The sequence below is a fragment of the Podarcis raffonei genome, chromosome 9 (genome assembly GCF_027172205.1).
Source record: "Podarcis raffonei isolate rPodRaf1 chromosome 9, rPodRaf1.pri, whole genome shotgun sequence".
Taxonomy (NCBI): Eukaryota; Metazoa; Chordata; class Lepidosauria; order Squamata; family Lacertidae; genus Podarcis; species Podarcis raffonei.
In genome coordinates, this window is record NC_070610.1 from 49,826,458 (window position 1) to 49,850,795 (window position 24,338).

Genomic DNA, 24,338 nt, shown 5'->3' on the forward strand with positions numbered 1-24,338 from the left:
CAGCCCTCCCTGGTCATGATAATACAACAGACCATCTGCTGCAGGAGGAAAGCTATACAAGCTGTGTTTTTACTTGTGCAAGCATTTGGATACAACTCCATATGCGCAGGTGTGCAAATGATTATGGATTGCTATTGTAGAAGTGCAATTTTATTGACAAATTATAGTGTATTTAGTAGAACATACCTCAGCATTTGTGTTGAATAAAGCAAGGGGTCTGAACAGTTACCACTGCATTTATTTTTTAAAGGTTCTTTGCAGGGTTATATCATTAGAAAAACAGAAAAATATAAAAATTATAAAACAATACACTTTACATTTCAGCTGAAAGTAACATAAAATACAAAGTATTTACAGGCACAAATACTGTAACTGCAGAGATGTGCTTTGATGCCAGAGTTATAAGAACAGTAGAGAATAACACACAAACACACACACAGAGTTCAGACTCCCTTCATGGAAAGTAACAAGCACCAGTGGTCACAGCAGTTTCTATAATCCATTATATAAAAATGCAAGTAATTTGGCCTTGATTGGTCATATTTTAAAAAGCTTTACAAGTGCTTAGCTAAGCAGAACACAGCAACTCTTATGGTCATATGCTTTAACCAGTCAGGAACGTCCGAGTTCATTGAAGAAGCTCTGCTTCATGCCATCACAGTAGGTAATTTCATCACCACCAAGTTATTAGCCTTCATGTTCCAAGTTTGTCAGTGCGGACCAGCTGGATTGGTAAACATGACCAGAATGGAAGATAAACAATGCAACTTCTCTTTGATGTACTCTGGCAATTTTTCATTCTCTCCATACCTAGGAAACAGTAAAATATTTAGATGAATAGATTTAATGGCACAGATATAAAATATACCCAGTACCGATTTCAGCAAGTTAACATTTTGTTCCAGTGCCGGTATACAGTTGCTCCTTTTAAAGCCATGCTTAAGAAGCTAGAAGGCTTTGTTAATTCCAAATTCACTATTTCAGTATATAAACCAGATATTCCAACCTGAGGGGCTGGTATTCTAGCAAAACTTATCATATCACCAGATCCAAGCCTAATGGCTTAATACAGTTCTTATTTAATATGCAAATTTCAAAGCAAATGAAGTTCATTGTCCTCATATTGCCTCCTGGAAGATGGTGACTTTTGACAGCCCAGAAGCGTAGCTCTGCAGTGTTGCCCGGCAGTACTAGACCCCACTACATATTGAGCGCTGGGCTGAAGCTGTAACTACAGCCATTCAATTTTACCTATTGCTTTTAACCCCATATTGCATATTGAGCTGAAAAAAGTGCAGTTCAGGCTGGAGGGCTGTGCTGAGAAAAAGTAGCTGTTAACAGTAGATTACATAGGAGGGTTACTGTAATACTGCAAGTCAGAAGTGAGGTTGAAGTGGACCCCCACACACTCAATATCTCAGATTGCAAACAAAGGTCAATCTACTTAAATTGCCCCCTTGGACTTCCCCCAGGCTAAATCAGAACAATCAGTACAGGCAACAGCCTTGTGTTCAGTTGACAGACATGTAGACTGGTTGAAAAAGTATTTTCAGTGCTGTACAAAGATTTAAAAAAGACTATAGGTACCCACTATAAGCCTGTGGGTAGAGTCTAAAAGACACAATATAAGAAGGGAAAACGGGTAGAGGGACAGGAAAATTAGCAGATAAACATTTGTACAGTTAGGATATTCTTTTACTACATATAGTGCATCTAGTTTTCTCTTTTGTATATATCTTTGTTACTCCCACCAATTATTAACTTAGGCTAGAGTGAGAGTTACCAATACACAGTGCTACAACATCTACAGCAGCAGCAAATGCTATTATGTATGACATACAAGGAATGGTACTTCAAGGTCATACAACTTCTAAAGTTACAGTACCAATACAAAATGTTGGAAAAGTAACTGAAATAATCAGGACTGTGCTATCAGTATCAAAACTGACACTCACCTCACTGTGTCACCAGCTGGAGATGTATATGTGATGGAGGAAACGCCAGCTTGAGCTACCAACTGGGATCCATCATTAAACTGAACCCATACTGCTCCGCTAGTCAGCTAATAGGGAAAAATATTGTAGAATTAGTTTGCACTGAAATACAGCAATGAACTCTTTCCCAGTGCTTTATCTTTCTAGTCAAGAAGCTTTATTTAGCTTGGATTGACACAGTGCAGCCATGCTAAGTTGCACCTGAAGGTTCACTTCCTTCAGAAGAAAGACTTGTTCTTCCAGAAGTAGAATTTGGATACAATCCACTGTGTTTTGTCATGCAAGATAGACAATCCCGATTTTGCCCATTTTGTGCAACCTAGTTAGTATTTTGTGTAACTTCAGCACATTCTTATGCAGGTTCTGACAATTTGTACAAGGAGAACGCATTCCAGTTTAAAGTGCAGAAAGTAACTAGGTACAAAGCTTTGTATTCTTCCATTAACTACTTCCTGATCTGCAACAGATTTTGAGGCAAATAAGTAAAATAAATAAATAAAACTCAATAGAGAACAGAGCTGATACCATGCATCATCAATTATACTATCAGTTCCTTTTCAGTAGATGTATAACAACTGCTGCATTACAGCTCATCTTCCTTTACACAAGAGACTGAATTTTCTGCTTGGCTGTTGATTACCAGCTCACCTGAGAAGCCCAGCCAACGTTCTTTACAAAGACAGACTTTAACAGTTGAGCTGAATTTACAGCACTCTCATTTGGGTGACTTAGGGTGCTCCTTGATTCAGTTGTTGCTGATGTAAATGCAGATCCTTCATAGGCCAATATCTGGAATATAATTATGAAAATAGCAGTTGTGAGCCATAAAACCATGATATACTTCAGTGTTTAAATGGTGACCTTCCTTGGGTGTACCATACCTGACTTGGGTTTCAGACCTACCTAGTTAAAATATGCAACAACCCAATACAATTGGCTCTACTCATCTTAAACTTTTTTTTTTACTTGACAGGTTAAATTTAGCCTTCCAGCATAGTGTTTCTTAGGGCTCAAATAAAAGCAAGAACTACACACTCATGTACTTACTGGGGGATTAATGTTAGGCACTTCACTTGAAGCATCAGAGCTGGTGGCGGTATCTCTCTTCATCAAGGCTATTTCCGCCAAAGAAGGGCTTGTATCTGGCAAAGTAGGAGGGAGCACTAAAGCCTTTGGAGACTCAGGATTTCCTGGTTTCCTGGTAATGGAAGAATTATGGTCACATATTTAAACTTTCCAACTTCCACTAAGAATATCAAAAGACACAAACTAAAAATTTCATGTGGAGAGTGAGAAGCAAATGAAAAAAATAATAATACTTACCGCCCAACAATAATGGGAAAAAATGGAACACTTCCATTTCTTTCTTCTGCCAAAATTGCAGATTCCAGTGCAAGACAAATGCGGTGTCCCTATATTGAAAAATAGAAAAATTGCATTAAAACATGCTAACACTTTCAAAAAGGGCAGGAATTCAATACTCGGGGACAGTGGGCAGAGGCAACAAAGAAAACATTGGTGTATTGTGCTAAATTAAAAGGTACAGGGTTTTTTTTTTTAACCTTCCTATTGCATGACATGGAGTATGATCAGTGTTAAACAGTATAAAGTTCAATCCATAACATTTCCTTGATCTCCACACCCCTCAACTTCATAGGAACCTTTCAAAATCAGTCATGTATTTGGAACAATAAAAGGATCCAAATCTGCTAATTTGCCATTTGGAATCACTTACCCATGTGCATCACACCCACTGAAACATTACAAATAATATTTACCTCATTTGCATGATCCACATATATTTGTATATCCTTTTCTAAACCAATTTTACTCTCTTTTATAGTGTAGGCTTTTCCAGATTTTTCTATTACTCTAATTACGCCCGCTGTCTTGTGGATCTTTGCCCCTATAAAAAACAAAAACATATTACCTCGGGTATACATACATTGACAATATGATCACACTCTAGTAGAAGTAAACTAGTAAACAGGAGATTGCACTTAACAACTACCTACAGTTCAAATACAATTATCACTGACTTGAGTGTGTTAACAAGAAGCGCTATCTGCTACAACTCATATAATTTTTGGATTTTCAATTTGTTCTTAATATTTACATTTAATCGCCAATAAAACAAAGTATTAGAAGAACGTAGCTTCCTCCTCATAATAATGCCATATGTGTTACATTTCAATTAGGATTTTTTGAAGTATATAATTTTTATGTGGTATATGATAATAGAAAAGAGTTATTTAAAATAAAAAAATTAAACTAAACTAAATAATTTAATGCAATTTAATGGCTGAAGGGATATGTAGAAAACAGCTTAAGGATACATACCATCATAAAAACAAATTTCCACATCTGCAGGAGGGGAGTTTTCCATCAACATACACTTGGCATATCTTGTATAGAAGGTGACTTTGGGAGTTTTGGATCTTACCAACTGCACAAATTTGGCAGCATACTGATACTTTTTCCAGTACTTCTCTAAAATAAATATGTAACGAACAGTGATTACAATTCAAATCACCTGTCTACTTACACGCACAACACAAATGGAGGGATGGGAAGGTACAGACAAGGTACAAATGTTGCTCTTCCAAGTAATGTAATTTTTTTTTTAATTACATTTTTGGAGGAGCAACATTTACACCTGACCTGTACCTATAGTATTCATTTATATGATATACTCAAAAGCCCATTTGAGTATTGGCCAGGTGAGTATCATTTATAGCTTTAACAAGTGATGCTACTTAGTGATTTGTTCATATAATGCATTTTTTCCAAGCAACTTTCATGAGACCACTGAGGAAGACCATGGTAAAAAATGTTTGGGTTTTGCCACAGTTTGCTATTTTAACTGTTCAGTTTATTGACATTTGTGTGTGCTCTGTGATATTTCATGAACCACATATATTTAGTCTGTCAATATTATGTTTGTTTATACTATTCATGTTTCGATATTTTTTTTGGACACAAATAGTTACATATTGTTTTTTAAATTTGTACTAAATTTGACTGATTGATTTCTTTGTACAGTATATGTATTACATTAGCTTGTACATATTCTTTTGATCCCATTTTTTAATTACTCCTTTAGTTTCTTGGGATTTATTTCCTTTTTGTATCAATCAATAATTATACAAACGTTTTTACTGCTGAAAGGATGCAACAGGATGTTCTTTAATTTTTACTAGTCAAACATAAATATATCAGACTTCCGGCGCTGCTGCCATGTCGAATAGCGGATGCCAGCCGTGCAGTTAATAATCTGGGAGTAATTATCCTTGCAAGCCCACCCACCCCCCAAGCCCAGGTCGAGGGGGAGGAGAACTTTCATTCGTGGATCGTCCAATAACTGCCTCTCGCTCCGATGGAATGCGGGGGCAGAGACGTAGAGTGCATAGCACTGCACGTATTGGAAACTCCCCAATGCGGTTGCCATGAGCGGAGGTACTTCTGTTTCTTTTAAGATGAATCTAAATTCGGACTTAAGAAACAGACAGTGTTCTGCATGAAGGAGAAAGATAACTTGCTAAACAAATCAGCCACTGAGTGCCAAGATTTTGATCTGGAGAGGACTCTCGTCGTAAATGGAATGCTACGTAAGTGAAGGGGAGCCTTTGTTCTCTTTTTACATTATATTTACACTATATTTATGTGCTATGATTCAGCAAGCCTTCACTGAATGGATTACAACAATATATGGAATGCAAGAGGGATTCAACAAAAACTTATAAGTTTCTTTACAGAGTACTTGAAAGAATAGACTGTGAAATACTGTGATGACTTATGACACTGCCTACTAAAGAGGGCTCTAATTCTGATTTATTATGGTTTTGGCAAGACACCAGCTCGTTAGAAGGTTGGAAAGGATCAAAGGCGACAAATGCTGGAAGTAAGCCAGGAGTCACAGCCAGACGCTGGCGAGCTTTCGGATTTGGAGAGGCAAAACTGGAGAAGTTGTGGTGTACTAAGAAATGAGTTATCGAAGGAGGGGCAATGTTGAAGAGGATTGATTGATTACAACATGAAGGAAAAGAAGACGCTAAACAAATATTTCACACAGAAAACTACAGGATATAAATTCTCTCTGCAAGTTAATAGATATGGATTTATTAAATACGAACGAAAGTCATCACACCAGTGGCTGCTAAAACCATCCTTTGTTCGGAATTGTGGTATTTGGACTAATTAAGAGAACTGGAGCAGGACCAAGGAATAACACCAACTCCTGATAACACAGAAAGTCATCCAAAAACATTGAATTTGGAACTGATTGGCTTTTTTATTGTATTATGATTTGGTACTATATTAATGTGGCCTCCATTGGATTGTTATTAATGAAAAATTAATAAAAAATATATATTTTTTAAAAAAACATAAAACTATCAACCACTGCAAGTTAGGGCAATAAGCTTACATGGCACACAAAGCACAGTGGTACCTCAGGTTACATACCCTTTCATACCTATGATATTCTGATAGTGAAGGGAAACATAATTACTAGAACAGCATCCATATATAGGGATCCACACTGCAATAGGATCCTGATCCACTGGAGGAAGAGGGGATTCTTTGCTCACCTATCTTTCCTTCTGCAGCTCCCAGCACTATTACCCATACTATTTTGCAAGATCCCCAAAACCCTACAGCAGCTTTTCAGGGAACACAGGCAAAACAAATAACTGCTGAAAATAGCTTTTCCCCTTTGCACTGGCTGAAGTGTCTGCATCCAACCTATAATTACTGGCGAATATCCAAAGAATTACAAAGGGAGCTTTCCTTGTTCATTTATTTGTTTGAACAACAAACCTCTGTCACATGCTGCTTTTGGATTTCTTCTCATTTTCAGAAATAGTTATCTACGTTGCATGGGAGGCTAAGAAACATAAGCGCTCACACACACACACACACACACACACACACACACACACCAGGTTGTTTGGCTCCTTGCCACTGTTTCTGAATGGGCCCATAGAAATGCACCTTACCTGGCAAGTTGCCAAAACTATATATATTTGAGTCCTCAGGAGGTGGTGGGGGTCTATTATTCAGAGGGATGCCTTTTCCTTCATTTGGGTGGTAAACTGTGACCTTAATACACAGAAAAAACCACAATCTCATAACCAAAGAATTATTTGTTTAATGCTTCTTTCTGGAAAATGAACAAGTTATTAATGCACTACAGGATACTGAAAATTTGAATCTGTCATGTGTCATGTCTAAAGTCTTCCATTTCCTCAAAAAAGAACAGTTTCCTATCCTCACTAAGCAAGATTATCTGCAGCTTTTACAGGTACAGATATTTTAGTTAGATCAGCGCTTCTTTAAGACAGAAGTAATTAGTAAAAACAAATGCCTTTCACTCTTTCATGGAATTGTACTAGCATTTTTACCAGAAAATGAGTAATCATAGCAAAAATTAAATCAGTTATTTAAACTACACTGAACGCTTCAGATTTCACACATGCTTGACGTATAGGCATTTAGCATAAAAGAGGGCTCAGTGTTAATATGTACATACAAAGTTCGGGGGGGGGGAATCTACTTGATTTCCAGAAGCAAAAAAATCAGTGAAACAAGCTTATATTCCAGTAGGATGAGGCATATTACACCTTAGTAATATTGGCATAAACACATCATTTCAATACTGCCAATGAAGTTAGAAGAAATAAAAAAATAATACTCACTGCACTTCCATCACAAGATATCCTCAGAACTTCTTTTACAAACTCTTGCGAATTATATTCTTTTAGAAATTCCATGTATACTTCTCCTGCATCTAGAATACTCACCTAGAATGTAAATTGAAAACAGAACACAGCCTAAATAACTTTCGAAGCAATCCAATGAAAATGCCCCCTCCTTTCCCCACCATTTACATCAAAATGAACTAAAATACTGCAGTGAAGTAAAGAACTTGTTTTTGTGCTCCTTGTTGAGTGCTTTAAAGCCTGAGGTACTATTTGCAGTGTGACTGAAAAACTATTAGGCTGCTGAGGATTTGTGAGGCAGCCAATCAGGGTGTTCTAACCTCACTGGATTTACAAATACTAGGAGAAATGGGAGGATCAAAGGGAAAACAATACCATGAAAACAAAAGCAAAAGAGGGAAACACAATAGAATGAGATATGATACATACTGGAAAGGAAACCTAGTACAGTAAAAAAAATTAAGAATTGACTAGAAGTCTTTTAAGTCCAATAGCTGAACTAAAATCTGACAGTGTACATTTATGTTGATGACAAAAAAATGACATACATACTGGAAGTAGGTAAGATACTATTTCATGACTGCTAAGAGATTTTTATTAAAAACCTGCATACTTTGCAACAGAATAAGGACCAACAGACTATATTACCCTTACTTACTTACTTCCCTTCTTATTATCTGGGACCAAACGTTCAAAGGCACCTGAGCAAGGCTTCTTCCAATCAGGTGTTACTCAGGTAAAGGTGGGAACTGGAGAGGTCACTAAAACCCACGTTGCACTAATTCACAACTACAGCCTTACTGCAAATGCCGAAGTAGCAGTCATCAGCATTCTTGCCATGGCGGTTGCTTCTTGACTGGATCACACCAAAGCCATCCTATAAACAACCCAGTCTACTGCATTCAATTTAGTTGTATTGCTGTAAGAGCCAATTCCTGGCAAGCAAAGCAGAACCAGCCGTTTCTCATCTGATCGCTAGAAAACCAGCTTCAATAAGCTATCCTACAAGGGACTGGGGTCAGTGTTCCCATGGCCCTTTGTGGGGTATCTCATGGAAGCTGGATCAGAATTGGATGACTGCCTTGCAAGCCAGCAACTGGGGTGGTCTATTAATAGAGGTGTGCATCTTTGAAAATGAAGAAATGTTATAGTTCTTGTCACCTGATTATCAAGAGAAGATTAACACCAGTCAAGTTAATTGGTTCATATTGTGATCGTTGGTAGGTATTTAAAAATGCGGAAGAGCTCAATTTTTATAAAATTGTGACTGCAATTCATTATTTTGAAATATAGTACAGTACATACCACTGCATTTTTTGTTTTTTGCCTAATTGGCTTTAGTCTGTGAGCATTCAGAGGTGATACAACACTTTGCAGTGCAGGTTTCGGAAGTCCATATTGTGGCTCTTTGCCCCCATTCCTTCTGCTTTCAGACGCTAGATGGAGACCAAATGCAGGTGCTGGCAGAGCCTTCTCAGCAGTGTATTTCCTTGTGTCCAGTGGCCCTACAGCTGGTGCTGTTGGTTGTGCAGATTCAGGGGGTCTTCTGCATTTTAAGCCATTCCATGCATTTTTCAGTGTTTCTTGAGGCACACCAAGATGGAATCGAAAATCTCCACTACTGTCATATAAAGGTTCCTGCATCTGAGCTGAAGCAGCAAAGGGATATTTTAATGATTTAGAAAATGCATTACAGGATTCTTCCTAGTTTTTACAGGAGAAAAATGTTATGTCTCTAACTATAAATGAGGCTAGGAAAGCATCACGTCATTTTTGACAATGCTTACACCCTGGGAAAGTTACTGTTGTATGTATGAGAAGCTAAGTATTGTGGCACATAACCAACTTTTTTGAATTGTTTGTAACCGATGTTAATAGCAACAACTTCCTTTACTATTTACTAGAAAACTGGTTTAAGCTTGCTTAAATTTAACTCTACTGAAAGAGATTAAACATCATGTTACGGGTTCTTTCCATGCAAACAGATGGACTGGGAGTGGTTAAATAAAGCATTTGGGATGGTATCAAAAAGCAGCACCACGTCTGTCTTGGTAAAGTGCATGAAATATCATATGCACCTTCTGTCTAAGTACAGAAGCAATTAAAAGCAAAAATTAAGAAGAAAATTGCTTGAGGATTCAAATAATCCCAACTGTGTGTCCTATGGTGACAATTCCCCAAAGCATTCCTGGTAATTCAAAATAAAAGAAAATGTCTGAGAAGATTTAAGTAATCCTTGGCTAAATTACAGCTACATTCAGTGCTCTTTCACTAAATGAAGTAATTTGATGCAGGAGAACAAAAGCTCCTCCTTCCCTTATGGCCCTGTTCTTCTTTCTACCCTCCCTTCTGCAGCAATGTTTATATAATAAGCAGTTGCTGTTTTTATCCTTGATCTCTCTACACAGATAATTTATTATCAGTTATTAGCGCTAGACAGATGTTCTCCACCTACACACAGGATCAAGATCGTGCCAGTTCACAGAGCCCAATACATGCAGATCTTCACAATTGTTATCGTTCCAGTTTGAGGGGTAAGAATTCTATACTGAGCCTAAACACAGGTATCCATGTTCCCATCTTAACATAACTTTCAACGTGTGGATATCCGGTAGACCCAGAAAATGCAGTGTCACGATCCATTCCTAAACGTGCAAATATAGATGTTTGCATTTTGCCTTCTTAGTAAGGACAGATAACTTTAGACAGACAGCTTACCAAAATAAACTTTTGAACAGACTACTGGAATACGTGTTTCTTAAATAAATATTCCTTCACAACATAGTTAGGAGCTTCTTCTGTTGTTAGTCAAGTTAAGAGCTAGCCTTAGTTGTAGCAATTGGAGGTGACAAAAGGGGAAAGGGCTCTTAGCATAACCCAAACCATGATTTATGACTTGTTGGACACAATTAACCCTCTACACTAAGATATCTACCTTTCATAGAATTACTACACAGGTTACAGCTGAGGTCCATCTGCCCAATTTTTCATCTATGCACATAAGGGTGGAACATCTGAATTCAAACAGTGCACTTGTCTGGAAACTTGGATTGTATCTTTATAAAAACGTGATGGCAAACATGGGCTTGACATTACATAATATACAGTGGGGCTCAGGAAAAGGTGGTATGACTAGGGAGTTCTGCAGCATTAGCCATCACCACAGCATGTTCCTTCAAGTGGTATTTATGTATGAAGAGGGACTGAGAAAAGTACGGGGGGAATCCAAGGCAACTCCCATAATTATTAAATGTAGAGGGTGCTTAATGACCAAGCTGGGCTTAAAATACTCAAAGATTCCTTCAGAGAACATGCCCCAAATAAAACACACACATACACACACACACATTATGGCTACTCAGATACTGCTGGACCACAACTCCCAGCATCCTGATTATTGGCCATGAAGCCTGGGGCTGATGGGAGTCCAACATCTGGAGGGCACCAACCCTTCCACATAACACATTTCATTATCTAAAGTTCATCTTCACATGGAATTACTTCTAAGTTAATCTCTCAGTTAAAAACATTATCCTTGGATGGACACACAGTGTACCTATATAAGCTCTACTGATAGGAATGGTATCCTTTGAGAATTCAATGTGTCCAACACAGGCAATAAAACACACCCATTAAATAAATCCATACCATTTAGTTGCATATTTCCAAGCCACTGCTGCATTGTTTCAGCTTGGGACTTCGGTTCTAATAAACCAACGCTGGGCTTCATTGGACAGAGATAATTTGAACTAAAAACAAAGAATTATTCATAAGTACACTTCATAAATATGGACACAAATAACTTATTGATCACAAAAATAGATTAAGTTCTATTTGTGGAACATATTATATCACTAAGGGTAAAGGGACCCCTGACCATTAGGTCCAGTCACGGACAACTCTGGGGTTGCGGCACTCATCTCGCTTTACTGGCCAAGGGAGCTGGCATACAGCTTCCGGGTCATGTGGCCAGCATGACTAAGCTGCTTCTGGCAAACCAAAGCAGCGCACGGAAATGCCGTTTACCTTCCCACTGGAGTGGTACCTATTTATCTACTTGCACTTTGACATGCTTTCGAACTGCTAGGTTGGCAGGAGCAGGGACCAAGCAACGAGAGCTTACCCCGTCGCGGGGATTCGAACTGCCGACCTTTTGATCGGCAAGCCCTAGGCTCTGTGGTTTAGACCAAAGTGCCACCCACGTCCCATATTGTATCACTACATGATATAAATAACAGGTTTTTTTCTACTACATAGTCCTAATATTTTTAACTACTATAGGCGAACACTTTGTACTGAGACAACTTGCAATTTTTCAGTATCAGTTTCTTATACTCAAATGACAATATGTAAAATTAGAGATTATTTTTAATTTCTTAGTTTAAAGGAATTTCATAGTATTAAGTTAATAGCTGAGAATCAATGGAGGCCAGTTCTAAGCTATAATGATCCACGGCTACACGCAAAATGAGCCCCACTGTATTTTAGAACTTAGCTAGAACTTTTCCCAGTCCATTTGTCACTTACAAGATAGGAGCGAGAAATAACTCATTGGCTTGACTACAGTAGACATTCTGAGTCCTTTGGATACACAAGCAGCCTATCAGGAACAGGACTATATATGAAAGCTAGACTTTATTTTTTAAAGCCATGAGTCGAATCCCTCCCCCTTCTGCAGTCCACTTATCTGCACAGCTAAATACATATTTCCTTTGGTCACATAGGCTCTGGCTCTGACTTTCTGTTGCCACCAGCACCCTTGTGCCTTTCACATAGATGACTGGGAAATAATTATGTATGCAAGCATTAGAGATCACTCCCAACCCCTCATGCACGGAGTATTTAAAAGGAGATCAATGCTTGTTTTTGTTTTCAGTTCACCACAGTTTAGTGTTACGTACAAATCCAGAATTGTGTTTAATCTTAGTTATGGTGTACTAAAATGAAACAAGCTAAGTTTGTACGCCAGAGTTTAAAGTAGGTTCATTTCCATGGTTAAAATTAATCACAGTTTGTGACTAATTAATCAGAGATATGCCAGACTGCAGGCAAAAACTGAACGTTTCTGATGTCCTCACAGATGTGCTAGAGGAAAGGAAAGGATGCAGCTGATGAGACCAAGACTCATTTATGTAATATCACAGTTTGGTATTCCATCCAGACAAGGTCATTATATTATAGGGGAACCAATTTTACATGATGCACTCAAAAAACAGAGATATATAAGAACAATTCTTACTGAGCTTGATCTTTCACAGGTGGAGACAGATTCTTTTCCATTGAGCCAGAGCTGGTCGGAAATTTTTCTTTAAATACAGTAGGAATATCACCATGGCTATTTGCAGGTGAAAAATCCTTCCTGTTTCCTATTAGTCCTCCTCTGGACTTTGAGAGGATTTCCAGGGAATGGCATCTCTCCACATTATTCAGTACTCCTTGACTCTGACTATGGGATGTGCCGGATCTTTCAGAGGAGTGTGCTCTCCTGAGGTAGCGCGAATGCGGTCTTTCTTCAATCAGCTGCATTGCTCTTCCCCTACCAGTATTTCCCATTTCTTTTACTGGGAGTCCCCAGTTGTTATGGGAACTACTTCCATAGCCAGATGAGACTTCACTGGCATTCTTATTTTTAGGAAGAATGGTCATTTTGTTGGGAAGTGGCTGACCCCCTAGAAGTCTTTTCTTCTCCTTTAAGCAGCCACTTGTACTGACACTGGGAGAGGCAGTAGAAGCAGTAGAAATGGTGGCATTTCCACTGTCCATTGAATCCTCTACAGTTCCTGAATCTTTGCTTCTTGCTGAGCTACACCTGGACATAAAAGGATGATCCAATACAGATGAAAGGCTTAAACGATCTGCTGGATTTTTACGAAGCAACTGGTGAATAAGGTCTTGAGCCTCTTCTGACAAAAACACTGGCATTTCATAATCTGCCAGCACCACTTTGTTCAAGGTGTTCTTTACTGTATCAGTATCAAAAGGTGGTCTTCCGGCCAGAAGAGTAAAGAGCATGCAGCCCAAGGACCAGACATCAGACTCAAGCCCATGCGCACTTCTTGTGGCTATTTCTGGAGAAATGTAATTAGGAGTCCCACACATTGTGTAATGCTTTTCATGAGGCATTGTCAGTTGGGTTGCAAGTCCAAAGTCAGCAATCTTGATGTTCATATTGTTGGTGAGTAAAAGATTAGAGAGTGTAAGGTCCCGGTGTAATATTCCATGGGAATGAAGATATAACATCCCTGTAATAATCTGGTGCATGAAGTTCCGAACTATATGAAATAAAAAAAGGAAGATGGGTGTTAAGAAACATTTTTGCTATTTTGTCTTTAAACATGCTCACCTGCTATTTTGTCTTTAAACATGCTCACCTGCCTGTTTGCCCTCTGACAAAGAAATAACCAGTCCATAATTTTAATGGTAGGTTTATTGTAGCTGTGAGAGACAGAATAACAACAGGAAAACCCCCAGGAACCCAGAAGACAAATGTCAGAGATTGATGTGCATTATAATGAGTGAAATAAGTATTTGATCCCCTATCAACCAGCCAGATGTCAGGCTACCTGGTATCTTCACTGTATGTAATGAGCTAAGATTAGAAGCACAAAAGACACCTGTCAACAGAAGCAATCAATCCAGCAGATTCCAAAGTAGCCACCATGACCAAGACCAAAGAACTATCCAAGGATGTCAGGGACAAGAATGTAGACCTGCACAAGACTGGACTGGGCTACAAGACTATGGCCAAGCAGCTTGGGGAGAAGGTGACAACAGTTGGTGCAATAATTCGCAAATGAAAGAAACACAAAATAACTGTCGGAACCTCCCTCGGTCTGGGGCTCCATGCAAGATCTCATCTCATGGAGTTGCAATGATCATGAGAATGGTGATGAAGCAGCCCAGAACTACACAGGGGGAACTTGTCAATGATCTCAGGGCAGCTGGGACCATAGTCACCATGAAAACAGTTGGTAACACACTACGCCGTGAAGGACTGAGATCTTGTAGAGCCCGCAAGATCCCCTTGCACAAGACAGCACATGTACAGGCCTGTCTGCAGTTTGCCCATGCACATCTGAATGACCCAGAGGAGAACTGGGTGAAAGTGTTGTGGTCAGATGAGACCAAAATTGAGCTCTTTGGCATCAATTCAACTTGCTGTGTTTGGAGGAGGAGGAATGCTGCCTACGACCCCAAGAACACCATCCCAACCGTCAAACATGGAGGGGGACATATTATGCTTTGGGGGTGTTCTTCTGCTAAAGGGACAAGACACCTTCACCCCATCGAAGGGATGATGGACAGGACCATGTACCGTCAAATCTTGGGTGAGCACCTCCTTCCCTCAGCCAGGGCATTGAAAATGGGTCGCGGATGGGTATTCCAGAATGACAATGACCCAAAACACACGGCAAACCATTTGAGAAGTGCTCAAACACACCCCTAATTTTAGTATAATAAAATTGCATTTGCCAGTCTCTGCCCAAGGAGATGCCACACACAAACATATATATATCACCCAAGCCTCTGAGGGCAGAGGAACTACCAAGAGTGCCCCCTTTGCTGATAGGTAAGAAGCATATTACACCCCTTTAAAATTGATAAATAACTGCACAACAAACTCTACAAGATTGGGTGACTTTCAAAAGCAAGGTCTTACAGACCACTATGTCTTAAGAAAAATAATCTCATTGGCTATGTCCAAGCCCTGGGTGGATTCCAATCTAATTACTTGATGGAAAGGCTGCTTCAAGGTGCAACAATAAGCAATATTTCAGCCTTACCTTCTTCTTCAGAAAAACGGGTCTTTCTGTTCTTTAAATATCTGCTCATTTCCCCATTGTGACACATCTCTAGTATCAGGTACACGTAGTTGCTATCTTCAAAGTAGTTATACAACTAGAAAAGTGAAAACTAGTTTTAATATACATCAAAGTTTAGTTATCAGCATATCAAGTTCTTAGTGTAAATTCTTACCTCAAGTATAGAGGGATGTTTTAGTTGACAATGTATCTTCACTTCATTTTGAACTCTTTGCACCATTCCAGCTTTGTGCATAGCCTTTTTGTCAATCTGAAAAGATTTTCTTTTTAAAATTAATCTCATACACACATAAAAGTAATGATTTTTTAAAAATAATAATAATTCAGGAATAGATTTAAGCTAAACGAGGGTTGGAAAGAGTTTATTGTTACATTTTATACTAATACCATTATTTCAGGTATGTCCAGCTTGCTTTAGTCTCATGTATAGATAACAATTCTTCAGAAATCTGCTTGACACCAGCCTAGAAAGTAAGCCCAACTAAATAAAATGGGACTTGCTTCCAAATAAACATAGCAATGGGGTTTAAATGTTGTATTATATCCCTACAGATATATATTGAACTTTCTCAACAAATACTGACTAATGGCCAAACTACTACACAGTATTTTAAAAGCATGGTTTACTCTTCAGTTTTGTTTTGTTTTGCTTTTAATCAGAGGTGGCTAGCCTGCAACACTTCAGATATTGAACTGTAATTCCCATCATTCTTGACTGTTGGCCATGCTGACTGGGACTGATGGGAGTTGGAGTCCATAACATCTGGAGGGTCACAAATTAGAAACCACACAATTCAGAATCAGGATTGGGACCATAGTGCAGGTGGATATGTAAAAAACAAACAAAATTCTTAGCACTTGTGCTGTGATCTTAATTAAAAATGCTGTTCTCTTGCTGCCGTTGATATCATTTTAAAAAAATCTCCCCTTATACTAAGGCCCAATCCTAATTTCCCCCCTCTGCTGCTATTTATTGTTTTCACAAAAACAAAACATAAGACTCAACATATTCAGTGTGCAAAAGACACGTCTAATTTCACATTATAATGTGCCTTGACCCTGAAAGCTATTCTATACTAAAAACAATCATCTGTGCTGAGGAGTTTGGCAGATGAAGCACTTCAGATGTTAAGTGCTTAAAAGACTGGACTGGTTTATGTGTTTGCACAGTCAAGTATAGGGCAAGTGCTATATGGAGAAAACCTTTGCAGCCTGGGATTCAAATTGATAGGTGAACAACAGAAATCAGGAACTAACAAGTTGTGGAAACATAAGGAGTAAGTTAGAAAGTAAAATATTGCATTTATTAGCTTACCCAGCAGCTTGGTATCCTATATTCTGGCTAAATTCAGTTACTTTGGTATCTGATCCAATGGCAACTTACCATTTTGATGGCAACTTCTAGGCCTGTTTTCAGGGATACTGCTCTGTAGACTCCTGCAAAGGAGCCCTTCCCCAGAAGGTTCCCCACCTTGAAATCCTGAAAAAGAAAAAGCAATGGTCACTGCTCTTACTGCCTCCTCACCTTCTATCTGACAGGTACGTATGAGCTACTGAGATAGTGTGGGATGTCAAACATCTAATTGTTTGAATATGCTACCTGTAAAAATTCCCCCCTGAAATGTTTGCAGAGATGTGATGAAATTTCCCCTTGCCTTGTAATTTAAATAGCTGATATAAAGAGTCACCTTGATTCAAATTAATCCCTGTTCTGAAACAAAAAAAGACTTTAAAGAGAAAACTGTGGGCTAGCTTGAAGTGTGGGAGGAAAGTACTGCTTCCACTTCCCAATGCAGTGGGGGTTAGTATGAGAATGCAACTAAAAGGAAACAGGTTAAGGCTGCTTCTCCCTCCCGCCTCCAAAGTTGTTTTTAAAAATGCATCCTGTTCATACCTTTCACATACCAACTCTCCCCTCATCTACCCTTATCCATGTTTTGCTCCCATCACTCTGCAGTGCCATATTTCACAGACTACTAGAAAGCCTGCTTCCAAATCCGCATCTCTCTGGACTAGGGTCATGAATGTATTATAAGAGGTAGGGCAAAAGGAAGCAAATACAGAGATGTGTTGACACCATACAAGTTCAATCTTGAAGTTTCTGACTTTTACACGATACAAAAAAACACAGGCTCTTCCACGTGTTTCACCTTTGCCCAGCTGAAACCTGGTTCCCTTGGGCAATCTTCGTACTTCTCCCCCTCCCCTCAAAAACCATCCTGTTCCCTTTCAGGATGCAGGTGGGAAAAGCACTTCAGTGCCCTGAGGGCGAGTTAAAGGGCGCCCTGGCCGCGCTCTCGCCCCGACGGCGCATGCTCAGGCAGAGGTGCTCCTCAGCAGAGACCGGCCGGCGGCAGGAGGCGGCTTTACCTGAATGGAGCTCTCCCAAGGCGAACACTGGGACATGCCGGTGGCGGAGGCTGCGCCGGCGCTGGGCACGGGAGAGAGCAGGAGACTGAGCAGCCACTGCGGCATCGCGCTGCCAGGAACTCGCAGCCACTGAGGAGCTCGCGGCGCCGGGGCTCGCGGGCGGCTCTCGCCTTGCCGCGCTTTCTCCCGCTCCCGTGGGAGACGCGGCTTCCATCCCCCGTTGCCAAGGAAACGGGCCGGGGGAGAGACGCCAGAGCGGAGGCGCCCCCCGCCCGCCCGCGCATCCCGCGCGCCGCCCTGCTGTTGCCGCCGCCAAAACCGGCAATGCTTAGCCCCCCGCCCCCCCCTCCGCGCGAGAGGGAGTAAGGTCTCCCGAGCGGTCCGGGGCTTGCAAGGACAGGGCTGCACCGTTAAACAGCTTGCAAACTCCTTGGCAAAAGAAAGGTGTCCTGCAGAGGCTTCGCCCCACTTTTAAGAAATACCGGCGAGCTGGGTTTCTCCTTTCTTCAACGCAAGGCGCTTGGGGTTAGAAACTTTGCCCCCGTGACAAAAACCGATTTTGCGTTTTAAGAGCGATGGATGTTTTCTATAGGGCTGGCTTTCCGTACCTATGTAGCCTTGCGGGTAGTGGAAAGCAAAGAGCTAGTGTCAAAAAACTGACGTCAAAGGATTTAGATATCTGCATATGTTACAAAAATTGTGGCATTTTCAAAGCTGCCTGGGGAGTTTAGATTTTGGCATCTACCTTCCCAACACCTTTCTAGGGGCAATGATTATATCATGAGGTACATGAATTAAAGCAAATTGTTATATTGCCATCCTTTAGGGGACTAGCAAAATATTTGGAATTTTGAGAGTGTTTTGTGGGCACCACCCCTTCCAACTGATTTGTCTTTTCTACTTCATCAACATAAAAAGAAAAGTGTGCACCCACATAGATCCTCTTTCGTTTGCATGATTTGGCAACCCCCAGACTACGGTGATGAGGATGACTGATAATATATTTTAATTAGTTTGCATATCACCTTACGAAGTTACCTAATGATTTGGAAATGATGGGTGGTTTGGAGTTGAAGTAGGAGTGGGGAAATAGAGAGCATGTGCTGGGACTTTCTGGAGGTTGTATTACCCCTTCCCCCACTGCCAATGTTTTCATAACTGATGAATATGAATAAATACCATATTGGCCCAAATATAAGACCCACCTGTAAATAAGCCGCACCTTAAAAATTCAAGGCTCTACCACCCTGAATGGGGGGGGGGGAGAGCTGTGCCGCTTTGCCGGTGGCGTAAGGTTGCGAATATAAGGCACACTTTAACTTTTCACTGTCAGAATTTGGAAAAAAGTGTTGTTTATATTCGAACCAAAACGGTACATAAATATTTATTCCTGAAGTAAAACAGGTCAACTTTTCTTAACACTTATTTCCTGTCATCATCAAAATAAACAAACTCTACAGGCAAGTTTACAATTGCTTTTCTTGTAGCCCATCTGTGAGAATCTCAAATGCTCCCTATTCTCTTCCAAAAAAAATTGATCACGAAAACTCAAAGTGACAGCAAACACAAGCATATATTCTTGTATTCTAAATCTATTCCCTAACTCAGTGAAGTGTTTTTAGTACTTCTGATCCTTCAACATAGGAACATAAGAAGAGCCTGCTAGATTAGGCCAATGGCCCATCTAGTCCAACATTCTGTTCTCACAGTGGTCAACCAAACACCTGCGGGTTGCCAATATGCAGAACCCAAGCACAAGAGGACACTCCCCTCCTGAGGTTTCCAGCAACTAGTATTCATAAGCATACAGCCTCCAACTGTAGAAGTCAACCATTAATAATCATGAATAGCATGATTATTAATGTGCCCAACTGTGCAGTACAAAAAAGGAAAATCCAGTATCTGTTTTGTTTGGTTAATTCCTGCCTGAAATATTAAGCATATTTTAAATGTGTATCGCAAATAAAAGTATAACCTACTGTTGAAACCATCATTTTAGTATAAATCATAATACTTGCCAGGCCATAATTTACCACTACACAATTCAGAGAATACTTTAAAGATTAATTCATGTTAACTACTTACAGCTTGATCCTTCTATGCTCACTTGAGCATAGGTTTAAGTTCAATAGGTTTGACTTTCTAATCAGTGTGCACAGAATTTAGTGTTGAGGCTGTAATCTCTTGAAGGCCAAGGTGGATACTTTTTTCACATGATTAAGGGTGGAAATCTAGCACACACTTCCTCCAAAGCATACTTATGGGAGTACCCTAATTATGCCTCGCTAATAGAGGAAATTTGGGGGAAGATGCTCCAAACCCAATTTGGCAACCAGCCAGACCTTGAATGTAAACAAAGCCTCCGTGAGAAAAAATGTTACAAAAGATGCAAGTTTTCAACACTTGTAGCAATTGTAGACCTTTTATCTGAGCTCTGTGAGCTAAAAATTAACGCTGCAGAATTTGGTAATGTTTCAAATTATTCATGCTGGTTTGTCAAAGCACATTGGTTCACTTATTTATCATAGTAAAAAATTACTAGATACAAATGAGAATTTCTCAGGGGTAGATGCAATTTCCTTCTAGAATTAGAGGCTGCACAAATGATCATTACAAAGGCTACAATTAAAACCACATAACCATTTGCTTGGTCACCTGTGACTAAGAAATACCATCTTCAGGCAACTGTGTTCAGAGGGAACACCATACAAGGTAGAAGTATGGTGACACGTATACAGTACTAAGAATAATGTTGTGAGAGTGCTAATATGGACCAAAATTCATCCTTTATAAACCTTGTTAACTAGTCCAAAATAGCTACCACACCTTAGTTCTACAGAATCTATACAAGCACGGATTAGAATTCCCACATCAACTACAGACACACATCCTCGGTTAATGGTAAACATTGGAGTTGTGTAGAGTTCAGCCCTATGAACAACTTGTTCTTTTTAAGTCATACACTAAAGGACATTAAATTTAAAGATGTTAAAGTGCAGAGCTGCCTGTCTATTCTGGCAGGGCTTCTACACCATGAAAAACTGAGATGGGTACAAATTCTACAGATTTAGACTTCCCATTTTTAACGCCACCGTGATTATTGTGATCCGCTTTGAGCTCAGCATTTGTTGCTGGAAAAGCGAAAAACAAATATCAAAACAAATCAAAGGCATTGTAAAAATGAAGCATAGGTTGGTTTTCTGCCTGCCACGCAGCTCTTAATGACATTAAAGCGGAGGCAGCATATAAGCAGGGGATGTGCAACCTGGTGGTGCCATCCAAGGAAAAGGGAGGAAAGAGATGCGACCTCATCCTGAACCAGCGAAGTGGGAGGGATCGAGTGTTTTAAGTCGCTGGTAAGGCGAAACCCCGCCCAGCATCACGCAGCGCCAGTCAGCAAGCTGGACAGGACCACCTGTAACAACACCAAACCCTGCTTCCCCCTCCACTGAGATACGGTTGGGCCCAGACTCTCCCTCCCCCGAGGCCGCGAATGGCTCGGTCCCCACCCACCCCGTAATGGCCGTTTCCGCACCTCAATCTTGTCGCCGATGCAGGTCGCCATGGCGGCGGCGGCGCTCGCTCTTCCCCGCGTCACTCTCTTCCTTTCCTATAAGCTACCACATGGCCGGGGTAATGCGCGTCTCTTTCGCCACCGTTGCCGCTCCGCAGGCCTCTCCCTCCCCGCTACGGGGGTCGGGGAGAAACCCCTTCCTTGAGGGGCTCCATTTTGAAAATCCCGCCCGTTACCAAAGCCGCCTTTGCGTCACTTGCGCATGACGCCATCGCGCCGTCCCCTCCGCTTATCCTCTGGCTCCTTGGGAGCGGGGCGGGGCGCCGTAAGGCTGTTTGCGGCCTCGGAGAAAAGCAGTGCAAGAAGGGCGCGTGCGCGGTACAAGTCAGTGTTCTCCGCTAGGCTTGCTGAGGAAACCCGCCCTCTAGTGGCAAGGATGCGGAACGTCCATGTTTTCATTTGCTTTTCTTTGTTTGTGAAAAACGTAAGCGGAGCTCCGCTGGGTCGAAGTCATCCCGGCAGCCTTAGCCGACCAGACGCTGCTAAGGAAACCCAGGAGCAGGGCATAAATGTCCTGGCCCTACTCCGGTCTCTTCCCACCGCATTGTTTCTTCACTACGCAGCTCAACTCTCGCTATGCTACCTCTTCAGGCTAGCCTACCTTGCGGGGTTGCTGTGATGATAAAAGAGAAAGAACCACGTGCCCTGCCTCGAGCTTCTTGGAGTAAAGGCAGGACGGAAATAATTCAACACATTCTGTGTGCGTGGATTCCATAAGTTGGTCAACTGATGGTCATGTGTCGTGCAAAGTACTTCTTTTGTGTCTCCTGAATCTTTTTTTAAAAACGTTTTTAATTCAACTTTTAACAACAATAAAAACAGTACAGAACTCAACAATGCGCTACCAAGCTGTCTTACAAATTCATGTCAGTATCCGTAGATAGTTCATTGCCTCAGTTACAGTATATTGTTTCTTGCCACCCCAAACTCCAAGTGGTGCGACATTCCAGGGGTCCCAGATTGCACCAAGCCACTTAATCCTCCTCAATCACCAAGGCTATCCAAAACATAAGTTCCCTGAGGGACAGCTCGCAAAACAAAACAATTACAATACAATAAAAATGTGTGCTGTAAAAAATATTACAAACTAAAAACGCAGTTAAAACTCAAGTTCAAAATTAAGAGGGCTGTGCCATAATGAGACGCAAGTTGTTTAAAAGCACTGAGTAAACAAGATCCACCTGCAGCATAAAAGAGGGCAAAGATGAGTTCAGGCATCTTCTCTGGGAACAGAGTGACGTAACCAAGATGCCACTAAAAAGATCCTGTCTCTGGTGGTTACTCAGCTCACTTCATTTGGCAGCAACAATTGGCCTCTGGGAAAGATAATAAGGTTCAGGTAGGTACATAAGGTACATCAGTGGGTACAAAAGGCAACCTGATTTATGAGAAGGAATTGCAATCAGCTTTTTTTTTTCTTCCTCCGAGTTAAATAATAGATATGCACTTTGAACAATGCTGTCGCCTTATGAACATCACGAATAAAAAACCCAGCACAACACATGGAGTGTGAACACAGTCTAAGCCTTATTGATTTCAGTGGCATTTCTTGCCAAACAAAGCTTGTTATCCTATTCATGCTTATTTGTGATTAAGCTCCACTGAACTTGGAGGAATTATTTCCAAATAAACATTTATAGGACTGAGCAAGCAATAAGTACATTTAGGAATGTGGACTTAAATTCACCTGCTTAGGATTTTTGCTTTGGGAAGGGTTGTTTGTACATACATGCATGACCTCAAGGGGGCATCTGAGGGGGGATTTACAAACAAATCTTGGGAGTAAGTGTTTGGTAGAATTATGAAGATTTACAGCACAATCATGAGCATGTTTACTCTGTTAAAAAAAAAAGTCTCACTGTGGTCAGTTGGGTTGCATAGGATTGCAGTCTTAATTGCAGGGAGTATAGATGGAATCCTATACATGTCTATGCAATCATATCTAAGAAATAGCAGAGGAGATACACTGTGTTCATAGATTTTTCTTCTAAAAATGAGTATTGAATAGAACAGCAGCAACTCAAGGGCAAGACGGCTGGAAGAAATTGCTGACGGATATATTTCTCCCTCATTTGGTGGGCAAGGGAATCTTTCTTACGTTGTTCAATTTGACCTTTAATCTAGACTCCAGTGTCCTTTTCAGATGGCGTTTAACTGAATAAATGGTGAAGAGTACCTCTCAGCAGCTTATCACACACTTGTGATTTCCTTTTGTGGACTTTTTTATTTCTCTTTATGACATGTACTTCTTTATATTGCTCAGTTAATTTTTAGTGCATAATGTCAAACTATCAGTATGAATTAGCGTAACACATTAATCCGTTCCCTTCCTTGCTTAGGCTGTGTACAGCTATTTGCTTGTCATAAATGCATTTGTTCAAGTTTCTTCCCTGTCAGATGCTGTTTATTGCTGATTAGATTTCTAGCCAAGCTTGATAAAGAGATGCATCATTTTCAAGCTGTATCATCTTCCCTCTTTAATTTATTACACACATTTTGCCATTCCTGTCTCTTGTGCTTAGAGTTAAATGCAGGAGGTCAGCAGCACAGGGCTAGTAGGTGCATCACTTACAATTCCTTTGGAAAGCCATGCTGAGACTGTGAATAAGCGTTTCCACTTCTTATGGTCTGTCGTACCGTATCAGCAACAATGTTGAGATTTGTTAATTAGCAAGACGGTTGTGGAAAAATTGCCTGTGTCTTTGTGTCTCTGAAAATTGACATTTCCGTTGTTGTTAGTCAAACCACTATGATCTATGGAAGAATTTGCTAGCTTTTGTAGAAGCTTCAGAACAGAGGCAGCTTTAGCCCAGTGCTCTGGGAAGACCCTCCCACACAGTTGGTATTCAAATAGCCC

At 40.4% G+C, this 24,338-nt stretch overlaps 1 protein-coding gene across 2 annotated transcripts; it reads right to left on the reverse strand.

The window, feature by feature from the left end:
- Positions 1 to 218: 218 nt before the first annotated feature.
- Positions 219 to 21,678, reverse strand: PLK4 (polo like kinase 4). Of its 2 annotated transcripts, none has more exons than XM_053403433.1 (16): positions 21,443 to 21,678; positions 16,922 to 17,017; positions 15,692 to 15,787; positions 15,499 to 15,613; positions 12,954 to 13,986; positions 11,363 to 11,463; positions 9,020 to 9,363; positions 7,691 to 7,795; positions 6,992 to 7,094; positions 4,335 to 4,484; positions 3,773 to 3,900; positions 3,318 to 3,406; positions 3,042 to 3,192; positions 2,643 to 2,783; positions 1,956 to 2,062; positions 219 to 810 (listed from the first exon to the last, which is right to left on the reverse strand). In XM_053403433.1, exons 1-16 carry the CDS (start codon positions 21,470 to 21,472, stop codon positions 711 to 713), a joined length of 2,889 nt encoding a protein of 962 aa, XP_053259408.1. In that variant the 5' UTR covers positions 21,473 to 21,678; the 3' UTR covers positions 219 to 710. The 2 variants fall into 2 exon arrangements, with proteins under 2 accessions (XP_053259408.1, XP_053259407.1); XM_053403432.1 differs by lacking the exon at positions 21,443 to 21,678 and adding an exon at positions 17,908 to 18,027.
- Between the last annotated feature and the right edge of the window lie 2,660 nt (positions 21,679 to 24,338).

Bases quoted from the DNA above. Each gene is read 5' to 3' on its own strand.
- PLK4 (XM_053403432.1), bottom strand. From the start codon at position 18,012: ATGCCGCAGTGGCTGCTCAGTCTCCTGCTCTCTCCCGTGCCCAGCGCC. The intron at 3,407-3,772 runs GTAAATATTATT...TTTTCAATATAG, and splicing joins ATGTGGATCATGCAAATGAG to GGACACCGCATTTGTCTTGC. The intron at 2,784-3,041 runs GTAAGTACATGA...ATTATATTCCAG, and splicing joins TGCCTAACATTAATCCCCCA to ATATTGGCCTATGAAGGATC.